This window comes from Lolium rigidum, chromosome 3 (genome assembly GCF_022539505.1).
Source record: "Lolium rigidum isolate FL_2022 chromosome 3, APGP_CSIRO_Lrig_0.1, whole genome shotgun sequence".
Classification (NCBI taxonomy): domain Eukaryota; kingdom Viridiplantae; phylum Streptophyta; class Magnoliopsida; order Poales; family Poaceae; genus Lolium; species Lolium rigidum.
In genome coordinates this window covers 168,489,636-168,510,096 of record NC_061510.1, presented here as the reverse complement: position 1 = coordinate 168,510,096, position 20,461 = coordinate 168,489,636, and the positions used below count along the sequence as shown (strand labels likewise).

The window sequence follows — 20,461 nt, the reverse complement described above, 5'->3', positions numbered from 1 at the left end:
TAGACGTACCTTCTTGCAAAGGAAGGGAACTACGGGAATCATCTCCGTGTCATCGCGTGCTCCACTCTCGGTTACCTCTATCCCACTCTATCTCCTATTGCATAGCTATACCTTGCTTAGTTGATATCCTTGTCATATAGGTAAATTCACTTAGTTGCATATCTAGAGAATTTACCTTTTGTGTCAAGCCTAAATTGAAAAAGAACTAAAAATTGGTTAGCACCTATTCACCCCCCCCCCCTCTAGGTGCGGCATACGATCCTTTCACATCCCCTCTTCATCAACAAAGCATCAGGTCATCTTTCTAGACGCTATATTTTTATTGCTTCATATGCTATGTGTTGTTCTTGGAGCATTTTTGTTTTTGTTTTTAGTTTCCTTTAGTTTGTTTGATGTATCATATGGTTGGACCCCAACATATTTGTTTTCGAGAGAGATACACTCTGTTTTAATTCCATAGAACACTCTAGTTTTCACTTCTATTATTCTGTGAGTGTTCTCTTTTGCTAGTACTGCGTTTAGCTCTTGGTTTTCCACTCGTATTATGTTCAGAGCTTGTTAGTTTTCTTTATTTAGGTATGATTAGCTCTCTGGTCTTTATGGATTATTATTTATGAGAGTTATTTTAAATAAGTTGATTGGTGTTGGAGACGAGTAAAACGTTTCATGCTTATAGTGATACAAAATGAAGCTTGTTTAGATTGTGGCATGGACTTTAGCATGTCATGTTGGATGTTATTCTTATCATATTCTTAGCAGTTATTGTTGTAGCATGACTTGTCTCAAATGGGTGAGAGTGCTTAACGTGCCATTGAAAGAATCATGTGTTGTTTCCATCATAAAAAGCATAATATTATGGTATTCTCCTCTCATACTTTATTGGGTCGACTTAGCACATGCTTACACCATGTTATGACTACAAATCATTCACCTTAAGCCTCTATGATTATTTAGTTTTCGACTTGTAATATCACTTTATGTTTTAATTAATAATGTTTGGTCGCCATGCATGATTATGGCCATTATTGCTCTCTTAGTTGGTCGCTCCCAGTATTTTGCTAGCATTCACCTATACTGAGTATGAGCTCTACCCGTGCATCCAACTACCAAAAACAAAAGTTGCCAATTGTGTCCACCATACATACCTATATGTGGTATTTCACCGCCAATCCAAAGTGAATTGCTTGTGTGCTACCTTTAAACCTTCAAACATTATTACCTGCTTTTGTGTTTTGTTTTAGCTCATGAGGAAGTATTGAATGGATTATTGTCTTTTCATGACTTCATTCCGTGACTAGCATGAATAATGTGTTGGTCCTTAATATTACAAAAAGAGCAAGGCAATTGGGTGACCACCCACACAATATATAAAATAAACAAATAAACAAATAAAGCACCGCACATTATGTACTGGACAGATCCTAAATAATGGTGTACAAATGGAGAACTACATGGGAGCCGCTCTTGAGGTCACTATATGAAAGGATGATAGATCATTTGATGCCATTCATTGACATAGACATGCATACCTCTCAAAATGTATTTTCAACACCTCTATTGTATTCAAAATAAAAAGCTCTAGTACATGAGTAATCTTGCTTCCCTCTGCGCAAGGCCTTTCTATTACTTTTATGTTGAGTCTTCATCTTCTTACTTTATGCACCAATTAAGAGAGCATAGTTGTCATTCTGAGTAGAATGTGCATAGTCCCAAAATTTATTAGTGATTCATTCATGATTATGTTATTGCTTGTTCTAAAATTATCTGTATCTAGTCACCCTTTAAACTTTAAAGGTGTCCTGGCATTTATGTTTTGTTGTTCCATAAAGGACAAACTGAATACCCATTTGCTATGTTTTCGCTATGCCAAAAAAACAAACATTCGCTTTATGTGCATTATTATTCATGATCTTTTGTTTGAGTTACTTCTCTTGTTATAACATAGTTGCTAAGTTCTATTGTTAGAATTATATCTATCATGCCTATGTTTAGAGTACTTTGATCCCAGCTCACAATGCTTTTACAATAGCTTCATCAAGATTATTTTTGTTAACACTTTCCTACTCGAGGACGAGCAGGAGTTGAGCTTGGAGATGCTGATACGTTGCAAACGTATCTATAATTTTTTATGCTCCATGCTTGTTTTACACCAATTTCTATATGTTTTGTCTACATTTCATGGCACTTTTATATATTTTCTGAAACTAACCTATTGATAAGATGCCACAGTGCCAGTTTCTGTTTTTTGCTGTTTTTGTATTTCAGAAAAGTTGTACATGAAATATTCTCGAAATTGGATGAAACAAAAGCCAAACCTCCTATTTTTCTGACACGAAGACAAAGTCCAGAGGAGAGACGGAGGAGGGCCAGGGAGAGGCCACACCTGCCCTTGGGGCGGCCCCCTGGATACATCATGGGGTGGTGTGGGGCCTCCTGGCGCCCACCGACCTCGCCCTTCCTCCTATAAATTTCCTTCGACACAAAAACCCTAAATGATCCAGCCTAAAAGTTCCGTCGCCGCCGCCATCGTCCATACAAGTTTCGGGCGTCAGAAGTTCCTGTTCTGGCATCCTGCCGGGATGGGGATTGACCCCCGGAGCCATATCCATCGACTCCACTGCCTCCACTTTGACTCCATGATAGTTTGTGAGTACTTCCCCCATGGACTACGGGTTCTCGGCTGTAGCTACTTGGTACTCTCTCTCCCGTGTACTTCAATACAATGATCTCATGAGATGCTTTACATGATTGATATCCACATGATGTAATCGGTGTTGTGTTTGTTGGGATCTGATAATTGTGCAATTGTCATCAGATTGATATTATCAGACTATTGTTTATTTAAGATCTTGCATGCTCTCCGGTACTTGCAGTTACCCTGATCAAGTAGTTGCATGTATCTCCAAGAGGGAGTATTTATGCTCGATAGTGGGTTCATGTCTCTAGTAATCTGTAAGAGTAACAATAACTTCTAAGATTGTAGATGTGTTGTTGCTACTAGGGAGAAAACAATAATGTTTTGTCTAAGAATAATTCTATTGTTTACTTTACACAATACACACATTGCTTTTACAACTTAATACTGGAAGGGGTTCGGTTGATAACCTGAAGGTGGATTATTAGTCATAGACACAATTGGATTATGGTCTATGTATTATGTTGTAATGCCAAATTAAATACTGCAGTAAACTTTATCTTATCATAGCATGTATTGTCATGCCCTCATAATTATCAATTTCTCAACTGTAATTTGTTCACCCAACACATGTTATTTGGAGAGTTACCACTAGTGTAGATAGCTGGGAACCCCGGTCCTTCTATCATCATCATGGCTCTACAGTTTTATTTTCTGGTGTCATTGCTTCTGTGTTACTGCTACTACTGATGTGTTACTATTGCTATTGCTCTCATATTACTGCTGCCTTCACATCACCCCAGTTACTAGTGCTTCTCCAGGTGCAGCTGAATTAACAACTCCGCTTTTAAGGCTTATAAATATTCTTTGTCTTACCTTGTGTCGAATCAATAAATTTGGGTTTTACTTCCCTCGAAGACTGTTGCGATCCCCTATACTTGAGGGTCATCACACATCGGTGGAGCATCTCCCAAAAAGCAAGCGCGTCGGGGAGAAGCTCCCCAAATAGTGCTTCTATGCGAGCACCTCCATTGCCCATATGACAGAGCATTGGACGCCGGCGGCGGTGCACATGCCAATTGAGAAGAAAGGGGAAGAGTGAGGCCAGAGGGAAAAGTTACAGATAATCCCTCGATTTTTTATGGAATGAATCTATTTTGATAGGAAGGCTAGTAAAGATGGCATACGAAGAGAGGGCGACAGAACATTTTCATTTCGTTTCTTTGATTGAGAGAAGGATAAAGCAGAAAAAAGACTTTACTAAAATTCAATTTGCTTTTTTCCTTCCTGGGATATGGAATGTCGTCAAATTAAGTAGATGAGACGCCAAATATAGGCATGAGTTATTTCGAGCAAAGCTTTGTGTTCTGAAGGTAAAGAAAGGCGGTAAACCTCATTAAAAAGAGTGACATGCAGAAGCACCTCCTGTGTCACTTGGGTTTTCAAAAGGAAATTTAATGTGTAAGCACCTTGCCTCTTTTAGGGAAGGCTATTTACCAAGTGATTCTGCGAAGCATGCAACGAAAAGTAAGAATCATTTTAAATCCCATTTGCATTCGTGGTTAACTCATTGACGTCAGGTCTTACGAGAGACTGGTTGTAGCTTGTCAAACTGTTACTCTAAACCAATGGTTTTCTATCAAAAAAAATAAATGATGGTGGTTTTTGGTTAACCTAGCCTCAATTATCGTGGGTTTTCTAAATTTTCTCAAGCTGACGACAACGGATCATGGAGAACTGGCGAAGTATAACGGCGACGAAATGTCGCCCAAGTTTTCGGCGAGTGGTGGGGAGAAAACGTATGTTTATCTTTTTCTCTGGAGGAGGTGGAAAAGATCATGTGTTGGATGATCTGAAGAAGATAGAGAGGGGGTTGATGTACGTTTGTTTGCACTTGGATTACGTGCTTCTATTGCGAATAATAATCCTTAAGATAACCTTAAGTAGCAAAGAGGAACATGAATTGTTTGTATTGGAAATTTGTCAGCACCCCCTCAATATATATATATATATATATAAGGTCACAAACTCATATTTCAGATACTAAAAAAATAGCCAGCTACTACCTCCATTTCAATGAATATAACTTTTGATTTTCCTAAAATTCAAACTCCAAAATATTAGCTCAACTTTCTAGATAAATATAGGCCTTATTCATTGGAAAGGAGTAGTAATAAATATGTGAAAATTCTCTCGTATGTTATCCCAATTAAATATATTACATCTGGTGTCTTTTCTCTATGCCTTCATGCTACTTTTACATTAATAAACATCATCCAATGAGATAGAAACATTATTAATTTTACTCGATTAGGTGTTAATGATCTAACATATTAGCAAAAGATATTGTTATTTGTGGCATTAGATATAATAACACAGAGGGTAAGATATTCACCTCCCCTAGGTTAACATCTTGGCCACTCTACATTATGGATAGAACCAACACATCTTAAAAAAAGATATCCATAACGAAACATTTTTTTTAGATAAGGTGTCAAAAGAGGATTTAGTAAATTTACAAGGAATGTCAAAATTGCATTAGTCAGAACTCAGAAGAATGGCAAAGCTCAAAGCTTACAATGGAACTTCTAGATATCCTCATGTCTAAAAACTTAACTTGTATTTCTGTTTTGTATTGGGAGATTAAACATGTACACTCCGGATTGAATAATACAACATACCACCACGAGTCGATCGGCCGGAGTAGTCCATTTTTTTTATAAAGGGCGCTTTGACTAATTAAAATTTCTAAGCATTACCCTCCGTCTCTGAGTAACCGAATCCATTTCAAACAAAAAAATTACATGAATAAAACTGAGGCTCGTTATAAGTGGCCATGAAAGAAGCTACAATAAAACCTAAGGTCTAGGAGGGCTAATTCGTAAACTACGATGTCATCCATGTTAGAAAAAAAAACTCCTCATTATATCCTTCATGGCATCTTCAACGGGACGACGCATTTTAGACACAATTTATGTCAGTTTCCGTCAAGCACGGACACAAAAAGTGGTTAAAAGTTCGCATGTGTCTATCCCTTCTCGAGCGGTAAAAACGTATTTTTAACCGCATGGATCTGCCATACATTGATTAGGGAGGAGAGAGAAAAAGATTTTATTTATGTGACCACCATTGGCCAGCACAGGGTCTGTCATGTATTAAAGGAGGAGAGAGGGGGCATATAGGCCAAACTGACTTGTGGACGCGAGCGCAGACGTATTGTTGGTGCCAAGTTTGCGGACGAGCTGCGATCATTTTATGTTTAGCCGTTGGAGCGCTTTTTTTTTATCCGTGCAGACATAAACAAATGCTTTTGCTCTGTTTAGATCGTCTCGTTGGAGATAGCCTCATCCGTATAGACATCTTTGTAAACAAATCGTGATGTTCTATCATCGGAAATCACCGCTAGCACAAGGCCATCTGGCCTCCCGTCCCAAGAACACATGACGTCTACAGTCACTCTAAATTAATGATGACAACACATGACGTCTACAGTCACCATAAATGATCCCTAAACATTCGATCTGTCGACAGCAATGTGATGCGAACATAAGGGCATCTCCAATACAGCGATTCATTCCGTGCTCGTGCGTTCGGATGTGTTGAATTGGACAAAAATCCGCTTCAGCGCGCGGATTCATCCCCAAAATGGATGGCCGCGCCGTTCAGGATGACCCAAAACCGACCCTAATCTGGGTCGCGTTTGCGTGGCCACGGACTCCTATCGCTGGCCGCTCGCGTCCTCCCATGGCCCGCATGTCTGCCTCCCAAAACATAGCCCCCTCGCACACATCTCCCACCGCTCCGCCGCCACCCCAGGAGCGGCAATTTTGGAGCGCTATCGACGCCGGCCACCGTCATCGAGACGCCGACAAGCGGTGCGGAAGCATAGGAAGCGGCCCCGCGCTGCTTTCGCAGCCTCGTAGCAGCATCGGAGGACGCAGTCGCCGATGCTGCTGTCGTCTCGCCGTCGCGAGACCTCCCGCCATCAGCAGCTTCCCCGTTGCCGTCAGAGGTGAGCTCTCGTGCACCGTGTTTCCAGGCCGCAAGTCCGCCGGGACGGCCATTGCCTGCAAGTCCCTACGGACGCATTGCATGGCCTCCGCCTGTGAGGTGTTCGATGAAATGGGGGATCTAAAATTTATCCCATTTCATCTGTAGATCATGGACATCGACGACGAGTACTTCTTCAAGAACTTCATCGACACGTCGTCAGACGAGGAGTCCGATGAAGACTTTCTCACGGAGGCTGTGCTGATCATCCACGAGCACAATGTCTCGCAGATCCCCGTATACCGGGGGTCCTTGACGGGGCGCGTGGCCGCCTGGGACCGCAAAAGAGAACACGGCCACGACCAGCTCTTCAACGACTACTTCTACCGCAAGGCATTGTTCACGTCGGCCATGTTTCGCCGTCGTTTTCAGATGTCCAGACCGTTGCGTCAAGGTCTACGACAACTACTTCTGCGCCAAAGTGGATGCAATTGGCAAGGTAGGCCTCTCTTCGTACCAGAAATGCACGACAACAATTAGGATGCTCGCATATGGTGTTGCCGGTGATTTCGTAGATGAGTACACGCACATGAGCGAGTCGACTTGCTTGGAAGCGACGTACAGGTTCTGCAGAGCAGTGATCGGTGTGTTCGGAGAACAATATCTCCGGCAACCTAATGCAGAGGACACAACTCATCTGTTGTCAATCAATGCTTCCAGGGGATTTTCTGGGATGCTTGGCAGCATAGACTGCATGCACTGGGTGTGGAAGAACTGCCCCTTTGGTTGGCAGGGCGTACATTGGCCATTCTGAGGGGTGCACAGTGATTCTTGAAGTTGTTGCTTCACATGACACATGTATTTGGCACTCATTCTTCGGAATGGTTGGCTCACACAATGACATCAATGTGCCGCATCGCTCTCTGGTGTTTGATAGGCTAGCGTACGGTCAGTTCCCTGATGTGGATTTTGAGATTAATGGCCACCACTACAACAAGGGGTACTACCTTGCTGATGGTATCTATCCACCTTGGGCTACACTCGTGAAGACAATCCGGCGTCCCAACTCAGAGCAGGAGGCAAGGTTTGCCAAAGAGCAAGAGGCAGCCCGGAAAGATGTCGAGCGGGCGTTTGGCATCCTCCAAGCTCGTTGGGCTATCGTCAGACACCCTGCTAGAGCCTGGAGTGTGCAAACTATGTAGGAGGTGATGACCGCTTGTGTAATCATACATAACATGATTGTTGAGATAGAGCGGGATGATTCACTTTTTAATAATGAGTGGGATGGCCAGTGAGAGTTGGTTACTCCTCAAGGTGGTTCGGCATCATTTCAGGATATTCTCCATGTGCACCACGAAATTCGGGATCTAGCTGTAAACAACTAGCTCCAGGCTGATTTGGTCGAGCACATGTGGACGCATGTTGGCAACAATGCTGCAAACAACAATGAAGGAAATCCTGAAGAAAACAATGCCTAAGGCATTTGTATCATTTTACATTTTTGTTTGAATAATACTTTGTCATTGAACATGTGGAAAATAAATTTATGTAATAAATCTTGAGCATTTAAACTTATTTATATATTTTTTATGATTTTTATGCTTTTATATTGAATTTAGAGGCAAATAGCAACTTCTATGGCCGCGACCCAAATCTGACCGCGTTGGGCGCATCGCGCGATCCAAACGGACATGCGGACGCGGGGCTCCATCCGTGTGTCTGCGCGGTCACCCAAACAACCTAAAACGGACAACTCAACGCATCCGTTTGGGTCGCAACGTTGGAGATTCCCTAAGTGTGCTTGCAGTTCAGCCGATGTAGGCCATGCCAACGGGAGCGACTCCGGTGTATAGCAAAAGCGTTTGAAAAAAAATGAAATAATGTCCAGGAGAAACTAAAACATTGTTGATATAGTACAACCGGGACTTGGCATGATAATTCTAGCAATTCATTCCTAACAGGAATCAAACTCTGATCGTTAAGGCGCGTCACTGCGACCCTAACCACTGGGCTAAGTCCACGTGTCAGAGCGTTTATTTTTGGCTCCAGGCTATATAGAGCGCGAAATTTTCAAATCTTTGAAATGATATTTAGAAATTTTGAATTCCTTTTTTTATTTGGAGACATACAAATGTTCTTTATATATACTTAATTTTGTGTTCACTTCATATTATAGTTTTGGCTACACAAAATGATAAAATTATGGCTCCAGAAACCAAAACATAAAACTTGATTTTGCTTTCCGCATCTTTTCGTATCACATCTGAGAACACATATTGATGAAATCTAGAATACACATACTAGGTATGTATAGATAATTGTATTTGTTTTTTTTTGGAATTTATTGAGTTTTTTAGATAAAGTTCTTTTTAGCGAGAGAAGTCGGTATCTAAGAAAACTTCTTCGGGTCTCATGGTCTTAAAATGCGGAGGCTCGGGCTATCTATGTACTCCCTCCGATCCATAAATAACTTTGACCTACTTTATAGAAGATTGTAGCAATATATATGACATGAAATTAATATATTCATAAGAGTACATGTTGGCTTACTCCCGTGTGGGTTGTGAGAGCACACAAAAATTTACTCATAATAGTGAGGATGTCCCGTCCTATCATGCTAGTCCTTTTTAGGGAGAGGGCCGAAAACGTCTTGTAAGACCGTAATTGGCTTATGTTGGGTTTGGCTGGTGAGCCGAGACACGAGTGTAGCAGACTCCTCATGTGCGTGGAACCAACTAAGTGGAGTTAGATTACGATTACATCTAGGTGTCAGGGTGCAAATCTCGGTGTACTCAGGTGGTCGGTCTTGATTGGTCGGCTATAAAGAATGCCTTGTAAGGTGAAGGGTGTTCCTCCTAACAATTATTCTTATTTTGGGATGGAGGGGGGCAAAGGGTCCAAGAAGAATGAGTTGGTAATTTTGCTGGTTGGTGGATTGAGGCGCTCGTGTGACGGGCCCATAACATGTGTGGGCTGAAAACATTGGTAAAACGGACTCGGGATTGTGATAACGATTGGTATTAGATCTAGATCCCCGGATGCACATGCTCAGAGAATGGATAGCACCATTGTAGAAAATCCTGAATACTTTCCCATTTACATGTTTGTGTTGGTGCCTTTTGTATTTCTACCGTTTTCATACAAAAAGAAAGTTTGTGTGCACATTTTGGAAAAACAAAAGATTCCAACACACAAAACTTTCCTACTTTCTCCATACCGATTTACTAGACTTTACATACTTTATTAAGAAAAAATCTGACCATTAACTTGGGCACAAATGCTATGCCATTGGATTCATATCCCAAAAAAAAGTCCAATGGTATAAGTTTTGTGTCATAGTAGTATCCCATATTTACCAAAGTAGTGGTCAAAGTTTTTTCGTAAATCAAGTAAAAGCTTAATAAACTAGCATCAGGGACTATTAAACATTCCTTACATCTCTAAGACGGGATCCACAATATTTTCGTGTGGGCCTTACGTGGACCAGCCCACCCCCGAAGCAAACCGAAGCCCGACCAAAGCGCTATCTTCTTTCGCAGCGACTCCCTCTGGCGCAGCTCCTCCTAAGTCCTAGGGTTTTCGGCACCACCAATCACCTCGCCGCCGTCGCCGTATCTCTCCCACTCGCCCACTGAACCGCTCATCCGCCATCACCAGGCCTAGCATCGCTCGCCTTCGAACTCTGGACGCTGTAGAACTCCTCGGTGTCCGCATCTTGACCTCGAGCTCCGTACGTCGAGCATAGGTTGTAAACTTTGTAATGTGCGTGAATATGCAGAAACTTTTTTCAAGAAACCTAAGTGACACGCGATTATGGAAGAAAAAAAAAAAACCTAAGTGACACACTATGGAGAAGTCTAAATATTTTCACATGGACATATGAAATTTTCCCCCATTGGTGAGCACATGTCCTAGGGTGCAGTTTTTTCTTACCGGAGTGCGAGCTACCAACGCTATAACCACTTGGGTAGTCGCGAGCATTTGCTACCGTGCTCGTGGCTGCAGAACAACTGAGAGCATCTCCACTCGTCCTCTCCAAAATCTAGAAAAGCTAAAATGGGAGACGCCAGCTTCAAAAAAGGCGCCCACTCGTCCTCCCAAATGACAAATTTTAGCCGGCGATCCCTATTAAAACCCAATCCATAGGGAGGCTGCTGGGAGCGCCGGCGTGCAGGCCTGGGTGAATGCGGACACTTGCAGAGATCATTGTACATACTCGTAATAACTGCAATGTGACTGTATAATGATAAAGATCTACATGCGTAGTTGTTCGATTCATAAATTTTGCAGTTAATTTTTCTTTCTAATAAAATCACGCGCGCCAGTAACTACAGTGGAAGTACTGGCTGGGGCGAGGCATCGTGCATTGTTTCTTTTTGCTGTGTCGTCACTACAGTTCGATCTCCGCAGGCCAATCTCTAGCCGGTCCCCTATATGGCCTCCGAGCAAACCCATTTTGCCGGCCGTATGAGGAAGCCGGTGAAACAATTTGTATGGGGGTGAAGTTTTTCCGGCCGCCCCCCTCCAACGCATATTTAAAATTCGATAAAATAAGAACAACAAGGGAATTTAAATGATTTCAAATGTAATTTAATGAAAGTTTTCACAGTTAGACAGAATTTGAACTAAAATGCAGTAAAACTTCAAATAACCCTACTCTACTGGCCGTCGATCGGGGCGCGCGATGGGCCTACCTTGCCGTCGTTCTTCCCCTTTAAAGCCGGAATTCGCGCACGTTGCTCTTCCCTTGCTTCGCGCATTTGCCGCCGGTGCAGATTCACCGCCCTCCACTGGCGGGACTCCTCATTATGGGTGAGCCTCGCTTCCTCGTGAGACGGCCGCCTTGGCCTGGCGCTGAGCGTTGAGATAAAGCAACCTTTGTTGCTCGGCCTCCATGAGGAGGCCTCCTCCGTGACCGCCCGCTCATGCGTGATCTCGAGGGCATGCTCGTAGTTGGAGGTGTCGATAACCGCAAGCGCTTGCTTGTTGATCCTCCAGAAGAGCTAGGCGTTGAATGACTCGAGGATCGCTGCCTGCTCCGGGTCACCATGGAACTGATCCACGGCACCCCACTGCGCCACCGCGGCTTCCGCGTCTGTTACGAATACCTCATTTCACTCGTCGAACTCGGAATTGTTGGAGGAACCATCGAAGTAGAAGTTTGGCATCTCTAGCTCGTCGTCGGGCTACGCGGAAGGAACCTCCCATACCCATGACGCTAACACTACATCGGTGTGATCCTACCATGACACCCGGAAGTACAACCATGCCATCCAAGTATGGGACACACACCTAGACCCGTGGGTCTTGGTACGATAGGGACATGGGTCTTGGTACCATAGGGACGTGTCCTCCTTCCCTTCACGAGTGAGGTCACCCCCTCATAGTATAAATATGTCCTTCTACCACGGGGGGAAGTACCAAGTCAAGTAAGTCACAAGCAAATCTGACCAAGGCAAGTCAAATCCAAACGCTAGAAATACCAAGGGGCCTTGAGCAAGCAATCTCAATCGCTCTCACTCTCGCCCTCGGAGATAACGAGGCGATGGGTTCATCCTATTTTATTCCAATTCATAGTTTGTTCTTACCCAACAGGGAAGAATATGCCTCAGACGACTTCAAACCAAAAGCCGGCACCACCATCACCTCACACATATGATCCCATAAACACCACTAGGACGTAGGGTTTTTACCGGTGACCTATAGCCGGGGCATGTATATCTCTTGTGTGCCTGAGGTGTTACCCCATTGAATCGTGTTCGCAAACCCCCACCTACATATAAATTTACAACCAGAAATACAAACCCCGTCAGTTGGCGCAGGAGGTAGGGTCTTGCGTGCCGCGAAACACTTAGATGGGTTTCCCACACCTAGGCCGTAAGAGGCTGTAAAAGAAGGGCTGCTGTTAGGATAATCATAGTTTTTGGCTCATTATTCACTACACTACTACAGGCTCTAATGCAAAGGAAGAATTCCATCATGGATGATTACACTTGTATAATGTGCAATGATACAATTTTGGAGACCAAGAATCACATGTTCTTTCAGTGCCCATTTGAAGTTATGTGCTGGAGATAGTTGTGCCCAGGCTGGAATATGCCTCTGACTACATCATTTGATATTCAGACGACCATAGGTCTTGGAGCTTGAATCAAGCAGCCATTTTCAATGAAGACAACTATGCTGGCTACTTAGTTCATATGCACAACAAGAAATGACTTCATTTTCAAGGGAGATCCTCCTAGCCTCTGTAGATGTTGGAAGAAATTCAAGGACAAGGTGGTCCTCCTTGTTCATAAAGCTATATGAAAATCTTATTCTCGCATTAAGACCTCGGCAGAGCACTTTGTAGCTACGTTTTATTAAATCTATAAAGTATGCAGTTCAGCTTCAGAAAACAATCGGCGCGCAGACGGTGGCGCTACCAAAGGCCAGCGGCGATGCTACAAAAGGCCGGCAGCGATGCTACGAGAGGCCAGCGGTGGTGCTACCAGTCTGGTCAATGCCGGCGAGTTCTCTCACTGGAGGCGACTGACAGGGAGCGGTGGTTGTAAGTGTTAGAAGTTGCACATGTGCTCTTTCGTGGGATTCGTTGCCATCTTTTGCACTTTTATTTCAAGGTGGGAGGAGTTTGCACCGAAAAAGAGAAAGAGGTATGCAAGTGCATGAAAGCCTAAGTACAATTGCTATCTTCGCAATATTAATATATATTCTCTTTATGAAAAAAGGAACATGGGAGGTGGAATCAAAAATATTTAAAAAATATGCAAGGAAACTCCGATTTTGGATTGTCTCATGCATAGTATCAACGCGGAATTTCTGCAAGCAGGTGTGGCCGAGGCTATTGGGTGAAGCATATCTCGATCGCGGGTGGCACCGTGGCAGTAGGCCCTCCTAGGTGGCAGCCAAAGCCAGGGCGGTATAGCTCTGAAACGACGTCCACACGCCACATCGTTTTGCTTTCTCAAATACAGATCTTCACTCACGGCCGTACGTGTGGAAGAAAGAAGGCAGGCCGGCATGGCGGGCTCGTGGTCGTCCTCCTCCGCGCGCACGTCGTCTCTCGGCTCCTTGGGCGACGACGACGACGTGGTTTTCGTGATGAAGCCGGATTCCAGCGCGTCAGGCAAGGGGAACAGCGTCGTCAAGTTCCTGTGCAGCTACGGCGGCAGGATCCTTCCGCGCCACTCCGACGGAGCGCTCCGCTACGTTGGCGGCAACAACCGCGTCCTCTCCCTCGATCGCTCCCTCCAATTTTACGGTTCGTATACCAAACAACACCGCTTGATCGTGTCCACACAGTTGTTTGACTGTCGTCGATCGATTGCAAAACCAGAGCTGCAGCGGAAGCTGAGGGACATGTGCGGATGGGAGGCGATGAGCCTACGGTGCCAGCTGCCGACGGAGGACCTCGACGCGCTCGTCTCCGTCACCAGCAAGGACGACCTCAGCAACCTGCTGGAGGAATACGATGCTGCCAGCAGGGACCGGCTCCAGCCGCTCAAGATCCGGGCGTTCCTCTTCCCAAGGGCGACGCCGCCGCTCTCGCCATCCACATCCACCCCGTCGTCCAGGCCCATGTCGGCGCACGTCCGCCAGCAGCACTACCGCCAGACGATCACTCCTTCCCCTGCCGTTCGTCTTCCACGACAGCAGCACTACCACCGGCGGCCGCACCAGCATCACGCAGTCCACACCGGCATTCAGTTGCAATAACGGCCTAGTGAGCAGCCCCCGAGCGTGTGCTGGAGTACTCCACTAAGCTAGGTAGTCGTCACTGTTGTTAGCGTTTCATGGCCTTATTCAAATAAGAAAATCCATGTGGATGAGGCGTTCTTTCCTCTTTTCCTTTTTGCGAGCATATATAAGTCCATGGGGATGAAACTAGAATAAAGGCGACGGGTGATAAGGTTCGTTTGGATTGCACAGCCAGCCTGTCTCATCTCTTTCGACTTCATGTCTTGTCCGGCTAGTTTTGTTCCATCTGGAACCTCGAGTGTTCCGTGTGGTTCCGCGTCATGTGGTTGGCGTACAAGCTACTATTTGCTGGTCTAGGACCTCCCTTCTCGTCTACTGCTTCCGTTCCACAATATAGTTTCTCGAGAAAGCTATTATTTTAAACGGAGGTAATAATTCATGATATATGGCAAGTCTATTTTTAAATTTTAATGCAACTTGTTTTTTAAGACTAGCAAATATGTCAGTGTAATTCGTCTATCTCCTACAACCCAATTGGCTATCGAGGGTTGACGGCTTATTAGGCCATCTTCAACACGGGGACGCATCTCATTTTGCACGTTTGAATGGGTCGCGGTGGATAAAATTATGGTTCAACGTGAGGACGCAAAAAACTTTTTATCCGCCGTCTGCCGCGATTTAAAGCCGACATAAATCTAGCCTGTTTTGCGGGGCCGCGGATGCCACGCGAACGAGGCCCTCGTCCTCCCCTATCCGTCCCTTGGCCCGCAAGTCAAAGTCACATATCGAATTCACCCACCGTCTTCCGCAAATAGTCCCACCCCTTTGCCCCGCCGCAGCTTCTCGAGTGTCGAAATGCCATCGTACCTGACGCCAGCCGCCAATGCGGTGACACCGCCTAAATTTGGTACATTTTGCCGGCGGTTGGAGAGGCGCTTTTTGTCGCCGTCGGAGCAGTAGCAATCGAGGTCGCCGCCCTTTTCATACGCGATGCCCCGGAAGTCCTCTCGCGCCGCCTTTACCGCGGCTAGAAGAGATGAGATTCCAGGCCTCGTGTTGGCTCGGTGTTTCGTCGGCCGCGATGTGCTTTGCCCGCAGGTCGCTTTGTTGATCGTGGCTTGCGACGCCTGCATGGTGTTAGATGAAATGGGAGGGCCGTTTTATGTGAACTAAGAGCATCTACAGCCGCATCCTCCAAAGGAATTTGGGGGCGCCGGAAAAAATTTCGTTCCAAGCCGCGCGCCCCAAAGTCTCCTTTCGTCCGGCGCGTCCCAACGGTGTCCGGCGCCCCGAGCCCGTCACTGCTCCACAGGGACGCTACGGGCATGCCACACACAACGAAATGCGAGGCGAGGAGACGTGGGCCCGATGCGTCAGCGGCACATTCAAGTTTAACCTAACCGTCGTCTACCTCGCGACGGAAGTTATTGGCGCGCAGCTGATACGTCTCCAACGTATCTAAAATTTCTTATGTTCCATGCTAGTTTTATGGCAATAGCTACATGTTTTATATGCACTTTATATCATATTATGACATTTTATTGGACTAACCTATTAACAAGATGGCACAGTGCCAGTTTTTGTTTATTATATCTGTTTATTGCAGAAAAGACCCAAAAACCAAAGTGCTCGGAAAAATCCAGAAAAATTACAGAAATTTTATTTCGCCAGAAAACCCACGGAGCCAGAAGGGCCGGGCCAGAGGAGGCCCACGGCCTCCTCCCCATCCACTGGCGCGGCCAGGAGGGGGCGGCGCCGCCCTATGGGGTGGGCCCCTCGGGCACCCCCTCGCGCCGCCATTTCGCCTATATTAAGCTCCTGTCTTGAAAACCCTAAAGGGGGATCGACGATTTTTTTGACACCATTATTTTTAATGCTATGGAAAAACCCAAGCTTGGGGAAGCTAGTTTATATAAAAATAAATTTTTTTTGCTCCTCAGCTTTGGATGAAGTATTTTGCCTTGATAATGCTTTGTCTCCAATATGTGGTAATTCGAATGATGCTTGTGATATTCCAAATCCACCTGTTGAAAGTATTCCTTTTAAAATACCTATGAAAATTGTTGAAAGGGTTATGAATGATCAGTATGTAGGGGATGGATCAGTCCATCCAAGTGTTCACTTGTCTAAACTTACAAAACTTTGTGAGTTATTTCAGATTGCAGGTTTATCAAGAGAAAATGTTATGAGGAGACTATTTCCATTGTCACTTAAGGACAAAGCAAAGGAATAGTATAGGCTGCTGGATGAACAACCATCGAATTGGAAACAGCTTGAATCTCTCTTTTACTCTAAATTTTATCCTCTTCATGAAGTGCATCTAGATAGGAATCGCATTTATAATTGTTACCCTCATGATGGAGAAAGCATTGCTCAAGCTTGGGGAAGACTAAAAACATTAATACTCAAATGTCCTAACCATGAGCTTTCAGAGGAAATAATTGTTACTGATTTTTATGCAAGGCTTTCAAGTCATTATAAGGATTATGTAGATGCATGTTCACAGGGTTCTTTCACAAGTAAGAAGGTTGAAGCTAAATGGGATCTTCTTGAAAGAATTCAAAGCAATACTAAAGATTGGGAGAACGACAAAGGTAAAGAATCAGGTATAAAATATGAATATGAATGCATTAAGTCTTCCATTGAAACTGCTGGTTTTCAAAATCTTTGTGATAATTATGGTCTTGATTCTCAAATTATTGTTGATTGTTGTAGAACATTTGCTTCTCATATTAATGTTCCTAAAGAAAATTGGGACGTGTATCATGAACATTTCAAAGACACTTGCATGGAAAATGAAATTGTTGCTAATGATTGCAGTAAACATGCCCAAACTTCTGAAAATACTATTTCTTATAAGCATGTTAATTTTTGTGGAATGCATAGACCTTGTGGAATTAATCAAATCGAAGATGAATATTGTATCCATCATAGGAATGAAAAAACTAGAATGTGGTACAAGGCTCTAAAAGATCTTGGTGAAAAAGTTTTTGACCTTCATCCTTTTATTTGTGAACTTTGCTATGAAGTGGGTCATTTTAATTTTCAATGTTCTGGTCATGATGATAGTATTTCGAATTTAATGAGTACTTCAAGTCTATATTGTGATAACATGATCACTCCTAATCAGCATGATGAACTTACTTTGTTTTTGGGGTGTGAAGAGTTATCAAGAAAAATTTCTTTGTTAGATATGAGTGATCTTGATATGAATAGTGTGTTGCATGGATGTTATCTCTATTGTGTTAATAATTGCCATGCCAACACCTACATACAAAGTGTTATAAAGGATGGGACTTCACCAAAATATGACAGGACTAATATGTGTTTTGTTCTTATTAATGAAAGAGAGGTATCCTCCCAAGTTTCTTCTATTGTTTCTAATAATAAACCAGGTTATGTGGAGAAGCTTGCTTTCAAGCCTCTCTCTCCTAAAGAAGAAGAAGAAGAAGAAGAAGAAGAAGAAGAAGAAGAAGAAGAAGAAGAAGAAGAAGAAGAAGAAGAAACGGTATCTTCTCCCAAACTTGTTGCTCCTATTACAATTGATACTTATAATTCTGAATTCGATGATCCTGAACTTGATGATGAACCTATGCCTGTTATTTATATTAGTGATCATGATTGGGAAAAGCACACTTCTTTTGATATTGAAGATCTCTGGGACACTAATTCTGAAAATGATGATGTTAATAATTGCCATAGTATTAGTACTATCCATGTTTCTTCCCATGATGATATAGAAAGCTCTAAGCTTGGGGATGAGGTGTTTGAAAATCCTTTTGCTACTGATGATTATATGTTTGATACATCTCCTTCTAGTAACAATGATGGTATGTTTACAGATGAACACACTTTGGAAGATAACTATTCTATTCATTATGATTATTCTATGCCTCCAATTTATGATGATTATAATGATGGATGTGATAGTTTTACTCCCACTATTACTAATAAAATTGATTATGCTTGTGTGGAGAGTAATGATATTTTTATGCATGTGGATCATGATAAAAATGCTTTATGCGATAGCTATATTGTTGAGTTTATCAATGATACCACTAAAAATTATTATGAGAGAGGGATACATGGTTTTATATATCTCAATAATATTAAGTAACCTCTCTTTTTGTTGAAAATTTTGAAGTTGCACTTGCTTTGTCTTTCTATGATAGTACCTTCATGCTTCAATAATTTGTTTTCTTACAAGATTCGTTTGCATAGAAAGTGGGTTAGACTTAAATGTGTTTGGTATTTGCTTTTTGATGCTCTCTTATATTCAACTCTCATCTTTATAAGAGCATCATGAAAATTATCATGCCTAGCTAAAAGGTTTTAAAGAAAAGCACTCTTGGGAGACAACCCATTGTTTTATTTCTGCAATTTTTGTTTTATTTTTGAGTCAAGGTACTGCCTACTACTGTAGCAATATCTTTGTATCTTTATTTTCTTGCATTGTTATGCCAAGTAAAGTGTTTGATAGAAAGTTGATACAAGATTTGGATTTCTGCGCAGAAACATATTTTTAGCTATCACGAATTTGAGCTTTTCTCTCTGTATAAAAATCTGAAAATTCTGAAAAAATTCATGGGTAATCCTCAGATATGTACGCAACTTTCATTCAACTGGAGCTTTTCCATCTGAGCATGTTAAGTGCCTCGAAAAAAATCGTCTTCACGGACTGTTCTATTTTTACAGATTCTGCCTTTTATTTCGCATTGCCTCTTTTACTGTCTTTGAGTGGATTTATTTGCTCCATTAAATTTCAGTAGCCTTGGGTATGATTGTGTCCTTGCTGAACATGTGAATTTTTGATTATGCACTAACCCTCTAATGAGATTGCTTTGAGTTTGGTGTGAAGGAAGTTTTCAAAGATCAAGAGAGGAGGATGATACAATATGATCAAGAAGAGTGAAAAGCCTAAGCTTGGGGATGCCCCCATGGGTCATCCCCATATATTCCAAGAAGACTCAAGCGTCTAAGCTTGGGGATGCCCAAGGCATCCCCTTCTTCATCGACAATTTATCAGGTCATCTCTAGTGAAACTATATTTTAATTCCGTCACATCTTATGCACTTTACTTGGAGCGTACGTTGTGCTTTTATTTTCGTTTTGTTATTTTCATTCTCTGAATAAATCGGATCCTAGCATGCTTGTGTGGGAGAGAGACACGCTCCGCTTTTTCATTTGAACACTTGTGTTCTTCGTTTTACTTTAATATTCATGACGAAAGCTGAAAGCCTCAACATTTATTTTTCATGTTCATGGCGAAAGCTGAAAGCCTCAACACTTATTGTTTATGTTTATGGCGAAAGCTGAAAGCCTCAGCATTGATTGTTATTTGGTTGGAAACATAAAATGCTTCATGTGGTAGTTGGTATATTGTCTTGAATAATTTGATGCTTGGCAATTGTTTTGAGCTCTCAAGTAGATTATGTTTAAGCTTTTGCACCATGTAGTTTAAGCCTATTAGTGGAGAACTACCGTAGAGCTGGCTGAAATTTGGTTTGCATGATTGGTCTCTCTAAGGTCTAGATATTTTCTGGTAAAAGTGTTTGAGTAACAAGGAAGACAATGTAGAGTCTTATAATGCTTGCAATATGTTTTTATGTAAGTCTTGCTGTACCGGTTTATACTTGTGTTTGCTTCAAACAACCTTGATAGCCAAAGCCTTGTACTGAGAGGGAATGCTTCTCGTGCATCCAAATACTTGAGCCAAAACCTGTGCCATTTGTGTCCACCATAACTACCTATTATGTGGTAATTTCTGCCATTCCAAGTAAATACTTCATGTGCTACCTTTAAACAATTCAAAACTTTATTACACCTTATTTGTGTCAATGTTTTATAGCTCATGAGGAAGTATGTGGTGTTTTATCTTTTAATCTTGTTGGGCAGACTTTCACCAATGGACTAGTGGCATATACATCCGCTTATCCAATAATTTTGCAAAAAGAGCTGGCAACGGGGTGCTCAGCCCCAATTAATTAACTTTCATTAATAATTCTCTTCACATGTTTTGCCCTGATTTATCAGTAAGCAACTTAATTTTGCAGTAGACACTCCTCCATGGTATGTGAAATGTTATATTACTTTGTGTTGACAATTATCCATGAGATATACATGTTAAAAGTTGAAAGC

The 20,461-nt window shown here is 42.7% G+C and overlaps 1 protein-coding gene across 1 annotated transcript; it reads left to right on the top strand.

The window, feature by feature from the left end:
* Positions 1 to 13,574: 13,574 nt before the first annotated feature.
* On the top strand, positions 13,575 to 14,359 carry LOC124698613. Its single transcript, XM_047231095.1, has 2 exons — positions 13,575 to 13,886; positions 13,962 to 14,359. Exons 1-2 carry the CDS (start codon positions 13,646 to 13,648, stop codon positions 14,339 to 14,341), a joined length of 621 nt encoding a protein of 206 aa, XP_047087051.1. The 5' UTR covers positions 13,575 to 13,645; the 3' UTR covers positions 14,342 to 14,359.
* Positions 14,360 to 20,461: the final 6,102 nt, after the last annotated feature.